Below are 18,974 nucleotides of genomic sequence, written 5' to 3' on the forward strand. Positions count from 1 at the left end.
TGGATTAAAAATGAACTAATGCAATAATAAATATTATAAAAATAAGTAATAACTCGTATTTAGTGTTTAAGTTTGTTTATTATTTGTATACCATTTAATTATTAGAACTTATTGTTTAGAATGCCTGTTTATATATATATATACCTTTACCTTGCAATAAGTTTTGAAATATCAACCAAATGCTTATTAATTATTATTAAAAGCATGATAATAGTCGGATTGTTATATACAATAATGACAATTGACGGAATTTTACGATTTACAATACGAATTGTTTTCAATCATATACATATTTAGCAGTAAGTCGTGTATTGACTACGGCCATCAACCATAATATTTCCAAATTTTTAAAATTTCAATATTATAATAAAATGTAGCGTTTTCAATAATTTTATTCTGTGTTTCTGTAATATATACACGATATTATTAAACCTATCAAGTAAAAAAAAGACCAATGGGGGGGATCTATCCCCCGTAAATACGCCACTGAGTACATTACCTACACATAGCTGGGATGTTCAGTTGTTCGGTAGATATACTATTATAATATTACACTATTAGATTATCATGATTGGTATTATGTATAATTGTTATGACTCATAGGTATTAGAAGTCGTCACAATAATCGAATACCTAATTTCTCGTTGTGTCACACATTCGAGTCATCGCGATAATAAACGTACAGTCGATAAAACTACGGTTATTCGCTGACGTAGTCGATCATCATTTATGATGATATATATACTATATAGGTATAGGTACCCATTAATATCGGTTGATGGAGGAGGAGAGTATGACGAGTATATACATATAGACTTCACAGACTGCATACAAATAAAGACGACGTATTACGCGTGTACTTTTACGTGCTTTACGGCTATACGATATTATGTCAAATACGATAGTATTTAAATATCATAATTTCAAGTAGCATCAACCCGTCAAACGGAATTTATAACTACAACAATTGAACAATATTTTAAAATGAGATTTTTCCTATTCGACAAGCAGTGACAATCGCTAGTCGAGAATTATTTCGGTAATTTATCGATGAAAATCGTTTATGCGATTTTCTCGGCTCACGGTCCAGGACGTATCAGAATTTCAGATTCCAGTATTCCACCATACCGTTTAACGCGCAGACATTGTACACGATAGTTTTTTACGGTAGGATGGTATAATATATTGTTGATTGTGCATCGTGTATAATAATATATATATATTATATAACATAACATTATTATTGTGTGTGCGAGTATTTCAATCAAATGTATATTTTAACCGGCCGGTTTACGTGAAAAACTCTATTGTCTTTGGTGTACGCGTAAAATCCCGGGAACAGGTCACACTGACTCACCGTAAAAATCACGTTTCTCTTTTTTTTTTTTTTCTCATGATACTTGTTCGTTGACGAAATATTCTTTCTTTTCGACCCGGTGTTTGCCAGCGTTCTTTTCACGTTTTTTAAAATTAAATTTTTTTTATATTTTTTCGTTTGTTTTTTTACGAATAATCGACCAAATACAGGTATTTATGCTCGTCTATCGTTTTTTGATCACTTTTGGACGGAACGATGGCTGTGACGGCAACTATTGAGTTCTTTGTAAATGTTTTATCTCCTACCGCAAATGGCCGAGATGCAAGAGGCATGTCACAATAGCCGGTGTTCCACATGGATTTTCATTATATTTTCTATTTTCCCGTCACAGTTATTAGTCCTCTCGAAATTGTGACACGTTAAAAAACGTTACCCACGTATCACCTCATATCACATATGTTCTAATTTCAGTTTTTTTTTTAAATTTTATGTCTCAGTAATATTTGTTTGAAAAAACAAGTTATTTAAGTGTTGTTTTTGTTTTGTTTTCATTAGTCATGAGTGCTGGAGTTATGTGCTATCGGTGCAACCGATCTGGTCATTTTGCCAGGGATTGCCGTGACAGTGGTTCTGTAAGCAGTGCCACATTCAGTAGAGGCGGCAGAGGAGGCGGTGGCAGCGGTGGAATAGGTGGCGGAAGTAGTGATCGTGAAACAAATTGTTACAAGTGCAATCGCAGTGGACATATTGCTCGTGACTGCAAAGACAAAGACAGATGTTACAGGTAATATCATTTTACATTTTTTATAATTATGACAAAAACTCAATTTATGTTTTACCCATATTTTGCCCCTTTCCATAATCTACATGATGTTGTGCAATGTAATATCATCAACTGACAAACTGAATCATCATATTGTGATGCTTCTTTGCCACAGTGTAAAGTTTATTAATATATTCTTGTATTAGTTTTTATCTTTGTTGAAGTTTTACAGGATACTTATTTTTAGTCTATTAAATTTGATTCTTTGTCTTGAGATTAACTTAATCTATTGAATTCTTCTTTAACTAATGTTTTTTATATATATACATGTATAAAATATTTATACATAACAAATAAATTTAAAAAAGTCCATTTGTTTTCATATTCATTATAATATTATATTTCATAATTGAGGTTATGTGGTCATATTCTATTTAATGGGTGTGTAATCAACCAGGTGTTTTAAGGTTTAACATTATTTCTATTGTTGTAGGTTGGTTATATAACTTCATTTGACACTGTATTGGTTTTTTTCTAATAATTTTAAATTGTACTTTGTATTTGGTACTTATACAATGTGGTTCATATAAATTCCTACCTGAGTAATAAGTAGTATGAAAATAAATATTTAAACATTCGATCTTGATATTTTAAAAACCTGTCAACATTATCTGACAATAATATTTTAATGTATGTTTATTATTTGTAGTGATTGTTGATCATAAATTCATGTTAGAATAGTAATTATTTTAATGTTAAGAATTTTACATATGATACTATTGTGCCTATTTACTTTTCTATTACAACATTATCTTTAATAATTAATTATTTTGAGCAATTAAGAATGTACCAGTGCATATATGTATGCAAATAATATTACAGCACCATATTGGATCATAATTAATTTTACCTATTGTATAAACTAAACCTATTACTATCATAAATTTAATATTATGTACATAAAATAGTAACTTAAAGTAAAATCAAATGTTTGCTGAAGAATTTTTTTTTTTTAGTTTGAATTATTCTTATATTTGACGTTTTTGTGAAATAATTAATCCGTAATAGTATGTACTTCATTCATTTTTCAACCTAAAAGAATAATTATTAATGAGTTTTTAAAACTAAAAGTTTTTGTGAAAGTGTAAAAAAATTTTTTCTATTTTTGAAATTGCTGCACATAATTTTTTGTAATGTGTAACTATCTGATTGTTAGTATACTTTTTGCTTTTAATTGCCTAGCTAGTATTTAAATTTGTGATTAATATTACCTAGCCATTAAGTTCCTAAAATATGTTAATTTATAAATAATGAATTCATTGATTATTCCTAATTTTTAATAACTTAATAGAAACTACTTGTAGTTATAAATATTATTATTTTGGAATTGAATTAATATATTATGTATAATATTTTAAAATTAAATATATATAGGTATAAGTTACGTGTATTTAATATTTATCTCTGAATATTTGTAATAATAAGTGTTCAGTTATTAACTTACTAAGGTTATACAATGTATTATTAAGTTAAGCAGTATTAGGTACTATTTTATTCAATTTAAACTGTTTCTGAATACAAAACTATTGGCAATTAGTATCATACTTAAATATCATCTTCATATTTTAAAGTTAAAAAAAATCCAATCATTTAAGCAAGTACATGTGTAGTATTTTAGAATTAATATCTGAGAAAATAGTTTTAAAGTTTAAATAAAAATCAAAATAGAACATATTTTTATAAAAATAAGCAGTATAACCTGGCGACTTAAGAAAAATGAATAAATATAAAAATTTCGCTGTATTAGTACATCTTAATTTAAATTTTTAATATACCTTAGTTCACAAGCAAATTGGCATCTATATACTTTGTTTTGTACATTTCTTTGACCTAGATATCTTATAGCACATTTAAACACAGTTCATAATATCTCTAAGAAAATTTTTGTCAAAACCAGTTTTTTAGTATAAGTTATAAACATAAATGATTAGTTTATATATATATCATATAAAAGTTTAATTACTTTAACCAATTATAATCCTATAAATAAACAAAATAATATTCTCGTGTGAGTCAGTTATCTATATGTATATTTTCAGAGTTTCAACAAATTTAAGTGTTAATTAATTCAGCAGTTTCTCTATAAGCTCCGTCCAAATGTAAATTCATCTATTTATAATACATTTATTTATGCAATTTTGATGAAATTGAATTATGATATTTTATAAATGAAAATTTAATTAATGTGATACATTTTTAAGTTTTAGGCAATAATGATTTATAGAAAGTCTGCTCAAATATAATTATTAATTTCGCATTAGTTTAGTAACAACTAACAAGTAATTTTATAATACTTTATAACATATAATTTTATATATTACATATAGGAATGAAAAACACTTGGTAAGAATTATTTAAGTATTGGTTCTATAAATTAATTTATATTAAGCATGTGCTTACTTTTTGTTTATAATGCTGCATAATATAATATTATAAACCTATATAAAATGTGTATGCATTATAGTTAAAACTAAAATATTATTCATTATAACATGATATCTGCTAAAGTAAACAAATATAAATCTTAATAAATCTATACTTAGTAATTTAATTAAATTGTGTTTTAAAATTTATATTGCCAATATAAGTGTTTTATTATTAGTATTTGATCATTAAAAATAAATATTGAAATTGAAATTAAATGTATTTTTACAATTTTAGATGTGACGGCGTTGGTCATATAGCTCGTGACTGTTCTCAATCTGCTAGTGAACCATCGTGTTACAACTGTCGTAAAACAGGACATTTGGCTCGCGAATGCCCAGATGAACGTGCAGAACGTGGCATGGGCGGTGGTGGAATGGGTGGTGGTGGTAGCAGTTCTACTTGTTACAACTGTAACAAGGTAGGACATTTTTCCCGAGACTGTATGGAAAGCAGGTAATTATCATTTACAATCAGTAATTATTAATTAAATTTGTACTATTCAATAAATAGTTAATAAAAGTACTAAACAACTATGTAAAAAAAAACTTATCAAAATAATTTATCATGTACAACTTATTTCTTAAGAGCAGGGGTCAGCAACCCGCGACCTGTGAAGCAATTTTTTATGGCCCGCACAAAGGTGGATAATTTTTGTGTTTTATTTTTCATATAATTTAATTCTTTCATTCCCTGGAATCAGACAATTCGCACAAAAATTTATAGTGGCGTTTGCAAGTACATATATATGTGACTAGACATTTTCTATTGTTAAGTATGGAAAAAATAATCACTTTTCACGCCTTAGTGATTAATATTTACACGCTGTATTACGGGTCTCAAGAACAACTTTGCAAGATGATATCGAAAAATTAACTAATAAATTGCAGGCACAGAAGTCATATTAATTTACAAATTTAGAATTATTTTTTTTTAAAGCAATTTTTCTAGTAAAATTTGTATTTTTTATACTCATATTTCCATGTAAAATAAACAATAATCATACTAATAGCAATACAGTTATTTGTATTATATCATATGTAAATTTTATTTTATTTATATAGCCCTTGATGAACAATTGAAAAAAAAATATGGCTCGCTATTGCCGAACCCCTGCTTAAGAAGATGTTATACTCTCTTGTGTTGTCATTGTCTTGAGTATAGCTATGTAAAATATTACAACTTAAAAAATTTTTTAACCCAATCAAAAATGATAACATTATTAAAATCATATAGCATAACTTAGATAATATTCTTATTTTTAAGTTTGATAATAAGTAAATTAACTCCAATATTATAGCTAACAACATGAATGTGTTCTGCTAAACACAAATTTATTATATTGTATTTTATTAAGACAGACTACATGTGGTGGGTATAATGTTCTCTTAAGAATAATATTTAGTATCAATTTATTGCCAAATATTCCTAAAAAAATATTATTAAAAATAAAAATAATATTTTTTTATTATTATATTAATTGTCATATTTAACTCTAAACATGGATCTTTTATTTATATATTTTTTTAACTCTCTGTATTAACATTTATTGATTTAATTTTAATTTTGTTTTAGAAATGGTTCTGGAAACTATTCTGCCCTTTGTCGTAACTGCAATGTTTCTGGACATATGGCTCGTGATTGCCCAGAGGGTAACAAACAAAGCTGTTACAACTGTGGTGAACAGGGACATTTGAGTCGTGAATGCCGCAAGCGTAACTAGTTCCAGAGTTTTTACACCTAATCTAATTATCACAATTTTGAAATTCGAAGCCAGGAAAAAAACAAGGATAAACATATATCAAGAAAAATTATAATAAAATCTTGTTTAACATTCTTTTATCAATAGTGGTAGCATTTTTTTTTAAAAAACAATCATATTGTTCACAATATATTTGTGGATTTATGTTTCTAAATATGATTTTTAATTGAATAAAAAAAATGTATATTAATAACAAACAAAATATCAGGAAATTGTGAAAACAGTACATCTCAATGTTTATGTTTGTTCTTTATCAGTGGGCCTGTTTTCTATATATAAATCAAACATTTATTGTATGTAAGGGATTTGTTATTGTATTGGTCTTGTTTTTTATTCAATAAAACCTGGCTACACCGAGTTTATATCGTAGTGTTATCTTTAAGTTACATTTTTATGTAACCCAACAAACATTTGTTAACAGTCTTATCCATATAATAATATTTGCTTTTACCCTTGTCTTACTATGTTATATTCCTTACAATATCCTATACCTTAATGCATAAGGTTATAGGACATCAGTTAAATCTTAGGGAGATTAATAAAAAAAAAGATAAATACTAAATTTCAAACTAGGAAGTTTTAATTAAATATAAAACTAATTTCTTTTATATTTTGATTCAATTTTATAAATTACATTTTAAGTTCTCATTTTAAATCTCTATGAAATATATTACTTAACTAACTTATTATGATAATGAAGCTTATTTAAAATCATATTGTTGATTTGGTTGTTAAATATATTCTTGTAACATACATACAGTATATTACGTTTATAATTATTATGCAAGCATCATTATTCATTACCATTTAAATAATATTTTAATTTTGTTAAAAATTATGAAATACTATCATACTTGTACACAAAAAAAAAAAAAACAATTGGATGTCCGATTGTATCTCCAAAATATTTTGTTTCTATAATACTTATGCACAATAATATCCAATGATTGTTCCCTTTTAATATGGTTAATTAAGTTTGTAATAACTAATACTTTTAAATTTTATGTTATACCTATTAATAATTCCAAATTTAAATAATTAATCTGAAGGTAGAAGATTAAAATTATATTTTGATATATAAAAAAATACTTGTAATACTACAAGCTAATTTTTATTTATTGAGAATATTATGTTAAAATTAAAACATTGGTAATTGTTATTATCTTTAAGGAAATACAAATTATTTAGTTAATAATTATTAATTTCACATTTTTATAATCTAATCTTTTTGTATCATTTAGTTTTTCATATTATTCTTCAAATATGTTTAATTTTATACCAAATGGAAAGAAATGAATTTAAAAAAATAATTTTTTTGTTTTTATTTTAAATTTTAATTTATCACCTTGGTTAAAAATGTAGATATAATATGATAACGATATTATTGAGATTCAAAATCAATGAGTATTCAGAAATCCTAGAAAATAAAAAATTTCTAATCAAATATAACTTTTATATTGATCATATTTTTCCATTTTCCTTTAATTCAAATTTCAATATATGTAGTTTTAGCTATGATTATTATTTGAATAGTTCAAACTAAATACACCATAATGATTTTTAAAAACTGAATTTATTATCATATTAGTAAATTAAATTAAAGATATTAATATTTGAAAATTTAAGTAAATCATAATTTGTTTTGTAAAATAAAAAATACTTACATTTCTTTTTACTCAAGTGCTGATTGGTCGGGATGCTACAGTATTCCTAGCCCTAAAATATGTTTTCCCCTTAATTACTCCATTTAAGATAAATATAAATTGTTAATTTCAAATTTACAGTTCTCTAATAAAGATGTAGGTAGATCTAATATTTATAAAAATAACTAATAATCATAAAGAATACATTTTAAGTAACTAGCAAGGTAGTTGGTTAATCGGTTTAAGCATTTATTTTATTTATTTAATTACAATGTTCATGCAATAATAAATTCTGTGACCCACATAAATAGTTTTGTATACATTACTGCTTAATAATTGCACCAAAATAAGATTCCTACAGATGTCTTGCATACTAAAACAGAAACTTAAAAAAAATCTTTTTAATTGAACTGAAACATATATTGTTCTTAAAATGAATTTAATAATTAGTTAAAGGCGCCCTAATCTATAAATTGTTATGAAAATAATTTATAGAAACAAATTGATTTAATGACATCTAACAAATACTCCCCAATCTCCGTCTATGCGCAAATCTGATCGTTGTGATCTAGAAGTTGTTTTTTACGAGATTACATTACATCCAGTGGCGGCTCGTGGGTTTTTAATGAAGTAGTGCACATCCAAAAAAAATATAACCAATATAATATATATATATATATATATATATATATATTATAAATTGTATTAAATAATATTGTTTACAAATTTTAGTTATTTACAAATTACTTTTTCTTTTGCTTATACCTATTTTTACAAGTGTCAAGTACCTATAATAATAGTAAATACATAATAATAATAATAGTAATAATACATTTTCAAGTAAAAAACTATGACAAAGTAGATACAAATTATTATATTTCAGGTACATATTTATATGTTAAATCGATTCTCCTCTCTTTTTTTTCTGCAAATCTGTTTATTACTTCTTCGTTGAAGTTTGGAATGTTGTTGATCATCCGTTTTTCGATCGATAACATAGCTAGTGCTGTAAGTCGATCTTCTGTCATTGAATTTCTCAAAAATGTTTTAATACGTTTCAATGTAGAAAACGACCTTTCGGCTTCAGCTGTAGTCATTGGAATAGTTGAAATTATTTTTAAAAGTTTGTAGCTTTCAGAAAATATATGTATTAAATTATTTTCAATTATAAATTTCAATAAATGAACTAATGAATTGATATCACGGAAATCGGTTCTTTTGTAGAACAGTTGTAGTTCAGTTTTAAGTTTAGTAACATCCAAAAAAGGATATGCTTCAATTGTTTTATTAAAATGGTCACCTGGGAAGTTATTTTCGTACATAAGAAATTTGGTAGATAAAAATAGGTGCGAAGCATTTAAGTGGTTTTTATAATCAAACCGTTCTTTAACGTTGACAATAAAAATGTCACATACTTCTTTTGCAGCGATTTTTCTTGTTTCAATAGTATCATCATGTTTTCGTTTTTTCGTTGGATGATTTTGAGAAGTTTCAAAGATGTTATCAATATTCTGTCTTTCTTTTAATATATTTTCTTCGAACCGAAAAATTGCCTTTGAAAGTTCTACAGGATCCATAGTTGGTTTTTGTAGTTGATTATATAAAATATCAACATGAGGCATTAAAGAATGAAACACTCTTAACCAAAATATAAATCTATCGTCAATTAACATCCGATGCAAAGCTCCAGCTTGATTAATTGCTATGGTTTGATTGAATGTTGATTCAATTTCTTTCATACATTCAATTAACGACTCAAGATTCTCATACACAGTATTTACTATTCGACTTTTAAAATTCCATCTAGTATTAGATGATCGAGGAACTCTGTGTTTAACAATTTTATCTAAAACCGTAACCCGCTGCGGACTGTTGGAAAAAAAATTGGTTATATCAGTTAGGTTTGAAAAAAAAATTCTTATCTCACGATTTTGTGAAGTTGCTTGAATTAAAATTAAATTAAGCTGATGAGCATAACAATGTATGAAATGTGCATTTTTATAGCTATTGTTTATTATTTTTTGTACACCATTGAGACGTCCACTCATCACGTTTGCGCCGTCGTAACTCTGACAAATCAACATATCTGGTGACTCTAGGACTTTTTCCAAATTAAATATTATACATTCAGACAACGATTTCGCATCGTGTCCAGTAGGATTGAAAAATCCCCAAAATCTTTCTACTGGTGTTCCATCCGATAGTAAATATCTAAATATTATTGACAATTGAAACTGAGCAGATACGTCAGTTGTTTCGTCAGCCATTACAGAAATATATTCTGCTTGTTTTATTTCATTTTTAATTCTTTGTTGACATACAGCTAAACAACATTCTAGTAAATCATTTTGGATTGATTTGGATAAACCTTTAAATACCGAAGAGTTCTCAATATGACATTTTAGTACCGAATCTAACTCTGAACTAAAGTTTATAAGACCTCGAAATACGCCGGGATTCTCTGAATTTGATTTTTCATCGTGACCTCGGAGTGCAAGCTCAAATGCTCCACAAAATTTAATACAATTTATGATTTTATTCAATATATAACGATTATGACTTATTTTTTCATTGTATTGTTTGATATTCAACCGATATGCACTAGAAAGTTGTTGTCTTATGTCTTGTTTCCCTAATAGTTTTAAATTTAATTGAGAATTTATGTGTGTCATTGATTTTTCGTGTGTTTTGATTTTAGAAGTTAAATGAATTAAATCGTTTATTCCATTCTTTACCCAAGCGGCATCATTAGATTTTTGACCAAAAAGTAGACAGGGAAAACAATACAAACGATTTGTTTCTGAACAACCACAAATCCAGTCATTAGTTTTATATATATCATTTTTAAATTGTCTTACATAATCTCTCGTTTTACATTTAGTAATTTGTTTAATATTTAAATCTGGAGTAGGCCTACCTTTATTTTTTATTTCCATCTTTTTCTCCAACGAGATTGATGAAAAATTACATTGCAGTATTAATTGCTGTACTGAGTTCATTTTAAAAATTGAAAACAAATACACGAGTAATAATATATTAATATACGTTAATGTCGGTCGTCGATAATAAACAGAAACACGATGGTCACGATTAATAATGTTTTGAATTTCCGATAATGATCGACTAGCTAATATTATCAGCTGATAATCGAAATAATATAATAAATTAATGAGAGTAAAAATAAACTATAATAACATAATAATGCCGATGCCGACGCTCAGCGACGCGGCGACGTCGAAAATAATTCGCTGAAAATAATTTAATTGGTTATGTGCACACAAACAAATGTGCACACCAACTCCATTACAACGCGGGCTGCGTGTATCGACTTGCTTCAATTTTTACACTGTACAAATGTGCACAATGATTGTGTGCACAACTGCACTACTATAATAATACACGCCGATACCGTTCCGTCGCGGACAGCCATTTAGCAGTCGAAATAACCCAATCCAAATATTAAACATAAATACATAATATTATAATATTATTATTTTCATAATACTCTGAATTTATATTTTTATATTTTGAAAATAATTCTTATTACATTACAGGTACTTAGTTGTATTATTATGATTTGTTTTCAATTTTTCTTGAGTTTAGGTAGGTAGTGCACGTGCACTTGTGCACATACACACGAGCCGCCACTGATTACATCGCAACTTCATATTACGGCCAAAGTACAGAGACGGCTTAAAAACTGTTATTGGTTGGTAGGTAGCTCTTTTACTTATTTGTGTTTTATTACCTGTGGATCTGAAACGAAACTGGTAAGTGATAACTTATTATTTGATTCTGAATGAAGTGAAGAATGTATTGATTTTACAATGATGAGTTTTTTTGAAATTTTCACCAAATGTTTATATTAGTGTTATCTATTTACGATTAAATTTTCAAAATATTTTAACCTTTTTTAAGCTATTTATAGACAATTGAAATTTTCAATTTTTCTAAGTTTTTTTTTTTTTGAAATGATTATACATAAAAATTGGCTATCCAAAAAATCTTTAAAATTTAATACTAGGTTTATTATAAGTTCTAATTATCGTAGTAAAAAAAAACAAAATCAAAAATCGTTAGTTACAATTTTTGTTTAAAAACATTTTAAGTTCAAATATTAACAAATTATGTTGAAATCGCGAAAATTGAAAGTTGAAAATTCTTAAAATTTTTGTGATTTATACCTAACCTAACGTTAACAATTCAATACAAGGTTATCTATAAGTTTTCCTTCAAGTAACTGTAAAAAAAAAATTATTATAATGGAATAAATTTGAATATTCTCTATACTTAATACTTATTACGATATATTATAAACGATATTTTTGTAAAAGATATTTTATGTTTACGAATAATTCGTAAACCACTATGAGTATACCGTATAAATTTCTACAACTTTGACAAAAACGTGTGAAAATTAAAATCATCTGATGGTTTTGATAAATAAAATGGGATCAATATTTTAACTAATTTTATACTTCCATAATATTTTGTACTTATTAGAAATTTAGAAATCAAACAATCTCATACACATTATACATGGGTATAAAGTAAATAGCCACTGAAACGTCAAAGATGACATTGTTATGTTTTACTAAATAATAGGACTAGATATTATGTTAAAAATCGTAATTTTATAATTAATTTTAAATTTTACACACAGTTTGTCGGATCGGCACAAGTTTATTCTGTCACTTTTATGTTTCTGCTCTCGAGCCGATCGCCAAGTATTTAGAATTGTTCCGAATTGAAGTCGTCGTGCTTATACCATAATCGCGTTAACAGCCAGTTATAAGTGCCGAAAATTGGAATATTCTTGCGGTACCGGTTATAATGTATTATAGTTCCACGTCAGAAAGGTTTGGCAGGAATTCTGCCCGGCGATTTTATGTTCGTAAACTTATTATTTATTATCATACCTATTGCTTGGGGATTCTGGTCGTTTCATAGATTCTATTAGGCGCAAAGATGACTGTGAAAGACTCCTCAAAGTTTCCGGGAATGATTTATGTACTATGCACATCGTTCACGGATACAGTATCCGGAATACTGTTCGCCGAAAAACCGTCAAATAATCGAATAATGTCAAAGTGTGTCGAGTTTTCGGCCGGTACGATCAACTGAACCGAATCCTTGACCGGATACTGCCCAACGTCTTCAACATTTTTTATGATTAATTTGTAAGATCGACTTGACACTGGCAATGAATTTCTATAACACATAAATCTACAAAATTGAATACAAAATTAATCGTTTTCTGTGTTGTTAATCAAAAAAATAAAAATTCCGTTATACGTTGTAATATGAATGTTTTAATGTATTATGCTTTGATTGTGTATGGATAAATAGATTACTGTTGACCGTATCAATATTATTATTTTAAAACAAAATTTAATTTTTTTTCTGAGAAAAAAGTTTTAACACAAACAATTATATAGTTTACGGAAACAATGACTAAAAATGAAAAAAAAAACTAGTACTCGCATAATAAATAGTGGCACGGCGTTTATATATATTTGTATGTGTACATAGGATAAAATGCTTTACTTTACACGTTGGGGCTCATATTATAATATGCGTGAATTCTGCATAATATAATATCATTTTAGTTCATATTAAGTCATCACCGTTGGTTCGGTCTAAGCGGAATTCGTCTGCACTGTAGCTATTACACATTCATCCGCAAAACCGTTTTTAAGGATTTTCATAATGATTATATGACTTTGGGTATACACGCACGCGTAGACGTTTTAACACGTATTATTGGCACATTTTGAATTATCGTGACACCCGATCTGATCACTGTAGACAAAAAAATTCAGACCTACACATGAAATGATATCCGTTACGTGTGTCGGACTAGATCTGTATAACTTTGTGTTAGACTCAAACAGCCGAATGAAACCTGCAATCGTAAATCATAATGTTATATTCAATATTACGACATTATGTGTATTATTGTTGTAAATTATTATTTTTGTTAAATATTATTGGTTTTTAAATAATGTGAATATCTACTTAGAATTTTGAAGGCCCACGAAGAATTTTCAGATTCCTAATGTGGCCCTTCAAAAATATTTATTGGTGACCCCTGTTATATTGTGATGTTAATGTAGCTTCAAGTAAAGGCGCATCGATTGAATATCATTGTATCGTGTGCCGGTAAGCTTGCACGTTAACGTCGTACACTCGTAAATTTTACGAATAGACAAAAGAATGAGTGTTCGTGGTAGTGAAATACTTCACCTATACGATATATATATATATTATTACCTATGTAATAGAATACAAGACATTATTAGTGTAAAAAGTTTGATGTCCAAAGTGAAACACGAACGATATGTGGTTGGTTGAATAAAGAATAATATTATAATACGGTTAATCGATAGATCTCCGTAAACGTGAATTATTATAATTTATATTATATTCGACGGTTGTATTATATATTAAATGAGTTATTAAGTGAAAAGATTAAGTAAAAGAACAATCAAAAAATCATCTACGTCATTTACATATTAGGTTGAGAAATTAAAAATCGTCGGTAATTTTTCGAAATTTAAATACTTTGCTAAATAAGCAAACAACAACGACGTCAAAACATTCGCGTTGTCATGTTATATTTACGTTGCCAATCAATCGATCGGAAATAGCTCCACAGATGATATAATAATATATTTTATATTTATCATTATATGTATAGTCCTTGAGAATATCCGACGTATACGAACGCGTATAATATATTAAACTCATTGACATTACATAACTACTTAAGTTAAAGTTTGTTAAGTTAATTTAGGTATTATTAGTGTTATTTAAAATGTTTCCATGTATAGTTCAATCGAAAGAAATGAAATATTATTAAAATTAAAGAATAACACACCTAAATAAGTACAGTACAAATGGAAATCGTCGTTTTAAAACATTATACTATATACATACTATACATATTTTTTTCATAATGGCCATTTACACAGTTCTTTGCTTTTTAAAATTTGATTTGATCAACAACGGGTTTGGCATTTTTCATGAAGACGATGTATCGATTCAACTGGTACGCGTGATCAATGTTGTACTAAGAATGATGCCATTTCACATGCAAAACAACAGTTGCAATAGATCGTCATCCGACGCGCACACGTCGTCCGAAGACGCCATAATCGTTGAAGTCGTACAAATTGCCATCATGACACAGCCAGAAGTCGTCGTTGTTAAGACGCCGGAGATCGGGACAGCGGAGTCGGTCGATAATTGTCATTGTTCAACTGCCACTAGTTCAGGACGTGAGTGATGACGTGGACTGCCCGGTGGTGTCAGAGGAGTTGGTGGGTGAGGAGGTGCGTGTCCTGGCGACTTCCCGTAGAAGGCGATTGGCATCTACGTGGAAACGGATCAAGACGGAGACGGAGTTCGCATACACCACCCCTCCCCCCCACCGCCGAAGACGTCGGCAGCACGACGGCTACGAAATCAGGTAAGGGGGAGGGGGATACGAGACAGAGCACGGACGGTGCGCGGCGGTATGTCGCCCGAGCACGTTTTCCGGCCACTCGCGGACGTCGCGAGTTCGGTCGATCACTACGACGGTTTGGCGGGCGACCGGCAGCTTTCGGTTCGTGCGCGGAACGATGGTGGACGTTGACGACGACGAACGGCTAGCGGTACCGACGCGGGCGACGATCCCGCCCCGGCGGTACACCTATTGTATATGCATCGGACGGCGGCGCAGGAGACGAATCGTCACGGCGGAGACTGCTTGGCACGGGATGAGTGATGACGATATATATTGTTTTGAGCTGGAAACACGGACGTCAGCGGCGCCGGACCCGTGGAAACCGTGCGTTTCGCAGGGCCCGGCGGCGCGCGACTCCGGTTGCCACTGCGGATGACGGACAGACGTGGCCGACTGCGGGACACGCCAGTGGCGAGGGGGAGAGCATCACTCTCTTTTTCGTCGCGAGGCGAACCGCAGCCGGGCCCGGTCGCGTCGTCCATCCGGCGGCCGCCGATTCCGCAGGCTCTGCAAGTCTTCGTCGCTCGCCCCCGTGCCGTTTTGGTCTCCGTCGCTCGTCCAGGAGTCGCCGTCTGACGCGCGCACGACATCGCGCACTAGCCGCACGCCGTCAACCATCGTTCCCGCGGCCGAAGCTGTCGGGCCCTCGCCTTGCCGTCTAGTGGTCGTCTCGTATCGTGCGGCCGAGCGAAACGATCTCGTGACACTCGTCTGTTCGCGGGACGGTCGGAAAACGTTGCGGAGGCGACCAGTGGCCTATAGTACATTGCTTTCTTGCACCGAATCGCCATCTCGTATCCCTCCCCTCCCCGCCTTGTTTCGTGTCGTTCTACCGATGTTTTTTTTCATTTTTGTTATTATTGTTTTAGTGTTATATCTTTATTATCATTGTTGTTACTGTTCAAATTTTCATTTTTTTTTTTCAATTTTTTCTTCTTTTATATAATGTATTATACCATCTTTTTAGCCCATGTGGCAAATTTTTTTCCGGAATTTTTTTTTGTGTCTCATTCGTTTCACTTTTCTATACTTATCAAAATTGTTTATACCATTTTGTGCACTGTTTTATTTATATCTACTGTTAGCTCAAATGGCAAGTTTTTTTCTGAAAATAATTGATCTTTTTTTAAATTTATATCAATATATACCTTGATTTGTTATTAAAATATCAATAAATTGAAAATCGTATTTACACAATAAATTATTGTTTCATTTTTGAGTATGTAAATCAGTTATTAAAAATTAACGGCTAAGAAAATCGTTAAAAATTGTTCAAAGCTTACTGCAAGAGAGATTTAAAAGAAAAGGCAGCAAAATAGGTTCAACAATTAGTAGTTAGAACTTATAGTCAAGAAGAATACTACTTGTAAAAATACACTGGGAAGACTGAGAAAAATAAGCAACTAGATAAAGGAACTAAAGAGACTAAAGAGTGTTGTAGCAGCAGTAAAATATGACGGATGAACAGGAATTTGCAAAATGGTCATACGAATCAACAATCCCTCTCGCCGAAAATGTAGGTGTATAGTACACTTGCATATGGCATAATTGACCTAAATTGGTATTAAGTCATAGAAGACTAAAGATCTATAATGAATACATTGTACTTAACTTCAATCTGTATAAATGACATTGTGGTTAGTAACGCACTAACGCATCTCTATAGTATTTTAACTTTGTGGCTAAATATGCCGATTGGAATTATTTAAATAAGCTAATATGAAATTTGACTAAAAGGTTATACAATCCCATAAGCCAGACTTGATAGTTATACATTTTTTTTAAAACCATTATACATACCTATTACTTTTTATAAATAGTAGGCGTTTTTAAACATGACATTTTATTTTTTATGTTCAAACTCTATTATAATTTAAACTTTCTAAACAGTTTTACAATATAATATTAAAATCTATTGAAATTCATAAAATACCAGTAACAGTGGAACCGGATTTTCGAAATAATTTTAGTTGACGTTGTTACTATAATGAATTTTATTGAAGTACCACACACAGTTTTTTTCTCTGTTGACCCAACTATGGAAATTATTAAGGATTACATCAAGATTTGACAGTTTCAGTACACTCAATAGTTTTCAAGGTTAAATTTTTAAAGATTTTAGTGTTAAATTTATACCTACTTATATTAAATATTTGATTAAAATCGATAATTTAACGTTCTTTTTATACCTACCTATCGTTTGGTTATTAATACAAAAATATCTAAAATGAATTATTTCGTGTAGAAATCTAAGTATTTGTTTTATTTATGGCTACTATTGATTTAATTTACATACGTTTTTATAACAACAATAATGAATAAGTACCTACGAATTTTCAAATATTTTCACAGTTTGCATGGAAAATACAGTTTAATGACATATACGTGGAAATCGGTGGAGGGGCTTGAGGGGACTAAGCCCTCCCAGAAGTTTAAAATACAGGTATTAGTATTATATAGGTGTAACGACTAACTAGCAAATATTGCTCAGTCTCCAAGTAATTTCACCAAATTTCCGCATATGCTCAATGAATAAATATTTTAATCAATATTTATGATTTATTAAATATGATTTAAAAACTATATTATACTCACGTATATATACAATTATAATAATTATATTCTTGACTCATGCGAGTCATACTTGTATGTCGTACACTTGTAACAAAACAGCCCCACCACCTAGTTGCGCCACTGCTGATAATATATTGTTATGTGTATATATATATAAATATAAATATTTAGTAAAATCATTAACGATAAATTTACTCCTTCAATAAGTAATGTAATTATTAATGAACAACGTGGTTTTAGAATTAATGATCAACTGTAACTAACCTAGCAATTTTCAAACAACAAATTTTTGATTCCTTTTCCTCTAACGCTCAAACAGATGTGGTGTATACTGACTTTGAAAAGGTTTTCGACAAAGTAAACCATAACCTACTAATTGCTAAGCTAAACAATTATTATTTAAATATTTCAACTCTTAAAACTCGAAGAAATTACTTTAATATAATATTCCCATATAAATTAATACATAATAAAGTAAAATGCCCTGAATTACTAGAAAAAATAAATTTTAAAAACTTGAGAAATAAAGAACCATTTTTTATTAATAATGTTAAAGCCAAATACTCATTCTCTTCTCCAGCTATTACCTAATGATAGCAGGAAATAGTATTAATTTAGATTTATTTTATTGCTCAATTAACGATATGAGCTCGGCATTTAACTTATAGTTATTATTGTCATTCAAAAAAGTAAAAAACTTAAAAAAATATTTAAAAATATTAGTTTTTAATAAAAACGTTGTTTTTCATTAACTTGAAACTATGCAAAAAAAATTTTCAAACACATGAATACTTTTTGAAATAATGAGTGGTTCATGATAAAAGAATCACCCTCTATATTATATATTTTTTTTCATTGGCTAAAAGGCAGATTTCAATGATTTCATTAATATGAAGACTAAAGGTTTTCTAACTTAACCT

At 29.2% G+C, this 18,974-nt stretch overlaps 2 protein-coding genes across 2 annotated transcripts; one reads left to right on the forward strand and one right to left on the reverse strand.

The window, feature by feature from the left end:
* The first annotated feature begins 1,364 nt into the window (after nucleotides 1–1,364).
* Nucleotides 1,365–6,689, forward strand: LOC113551272 (cold shock protein 1-like). The gene is made up of 4 exons (XM_026953422.1): nucleotides 1,365–1,527; nucleotides 1,874–2,102; nucleotides 4,803–5,021; nucleotides 6,141–6,689. The coding sequence occupies exons 2-4, from the start codon at nucleotides 1,876–1,878 to the stop codon at nucleotides 6,286–6,288; spliced, it is 594 nt and encodes a 197-aa protein (XP_026809223.1). The 5' UTR covers nucleotides 1,365–1,527; nucleotides 1,874–1,875; the 3' UTR covers nucleotides 6,289–6,689.
* A 2,153-nt stretch (nucleotides 6,690–8,842) lies between these two features.
* Nucleotides 8,843–14,266, reverse strand: LOC113552669. Its single transcript, XM_026955515.1, has 5 exons — nucleotides 14,244–14,266; nucleotides 12,985–13,181; nucleotides 10,053–10,476; nucleotides 9,175–9,839; nucleotides 8,843–9,057 (listed from the first exon to the last, which is right to left on the reverse strand). Exons 1-5 carry the CDS (start codon nucleotides 14,264–14,266, stop codon nucleotides 8,843–8,845), a joined length of 1,524 nt encoding a protein of 507 aa, XP_026811316.1.
* Nucleotides 14,267–18,974: the final 4,708 nt, after the last annotated feature.

Source organism: Rhopalosiphum maidis, chromosome 1, assembly GCF_003676215.2.
Source record: "Rhopalosiphum maidis isolate BTI-1 chromosome 1, ASM367621v3, whole genome shotgun sequence".
NCBI classification, from domain to species: Eukaryota; Metazoa; Arthropoda; class Insecta; order Hemiptera; family Aphididae; genus Rhopalosiphum; species Rhopalosiphum maidis.

Excerpts from the sequence above, each read along its gene's own strand:
- LOC113552669 (XM_026955515.1), bottom strand. The coding sequence starts at position 14,266 with ATGTCTTGTATTCTATTACATAG. Across the intron at positions 13,182-14,243 it reads TCTTGTATTCTATTACATAG|AAATTCATTGCCAGTGTCAA; the intron begins GTAATAATATAT and ends TATGTGTTATAG. Across the intron at positions 10,477-12,984 it reads ATCCGTGAACGATGTGCATA|CATTTGAGCTTGCACTCCGA; the intron begins GTACATAAATCA and ends AATTTTGTGGAG.
- LOC113551272 (XM_026953422.1), top strand. The coding sequence starts at position 1,876 with ATGAGTGCTGGAGTTATGTGCTATCGGTGCAACCGATCTGGTCATTTT. Across the intron at positions 2,103-4,802 it reads GACAAAGACAGATGTTACAG|ATGTGACGGCGTTGGTCATA; the intron begins GTAATATCATTT and ends TTACAATTTTAG. Across the intron at positions 5,022-6,140 it reads CGAGACTGTATGGAAAGCAG|AAATGGTTCTGGAAACTATT; the intron begins GTAATTATCATT and ends ATTTTGTTTTAG.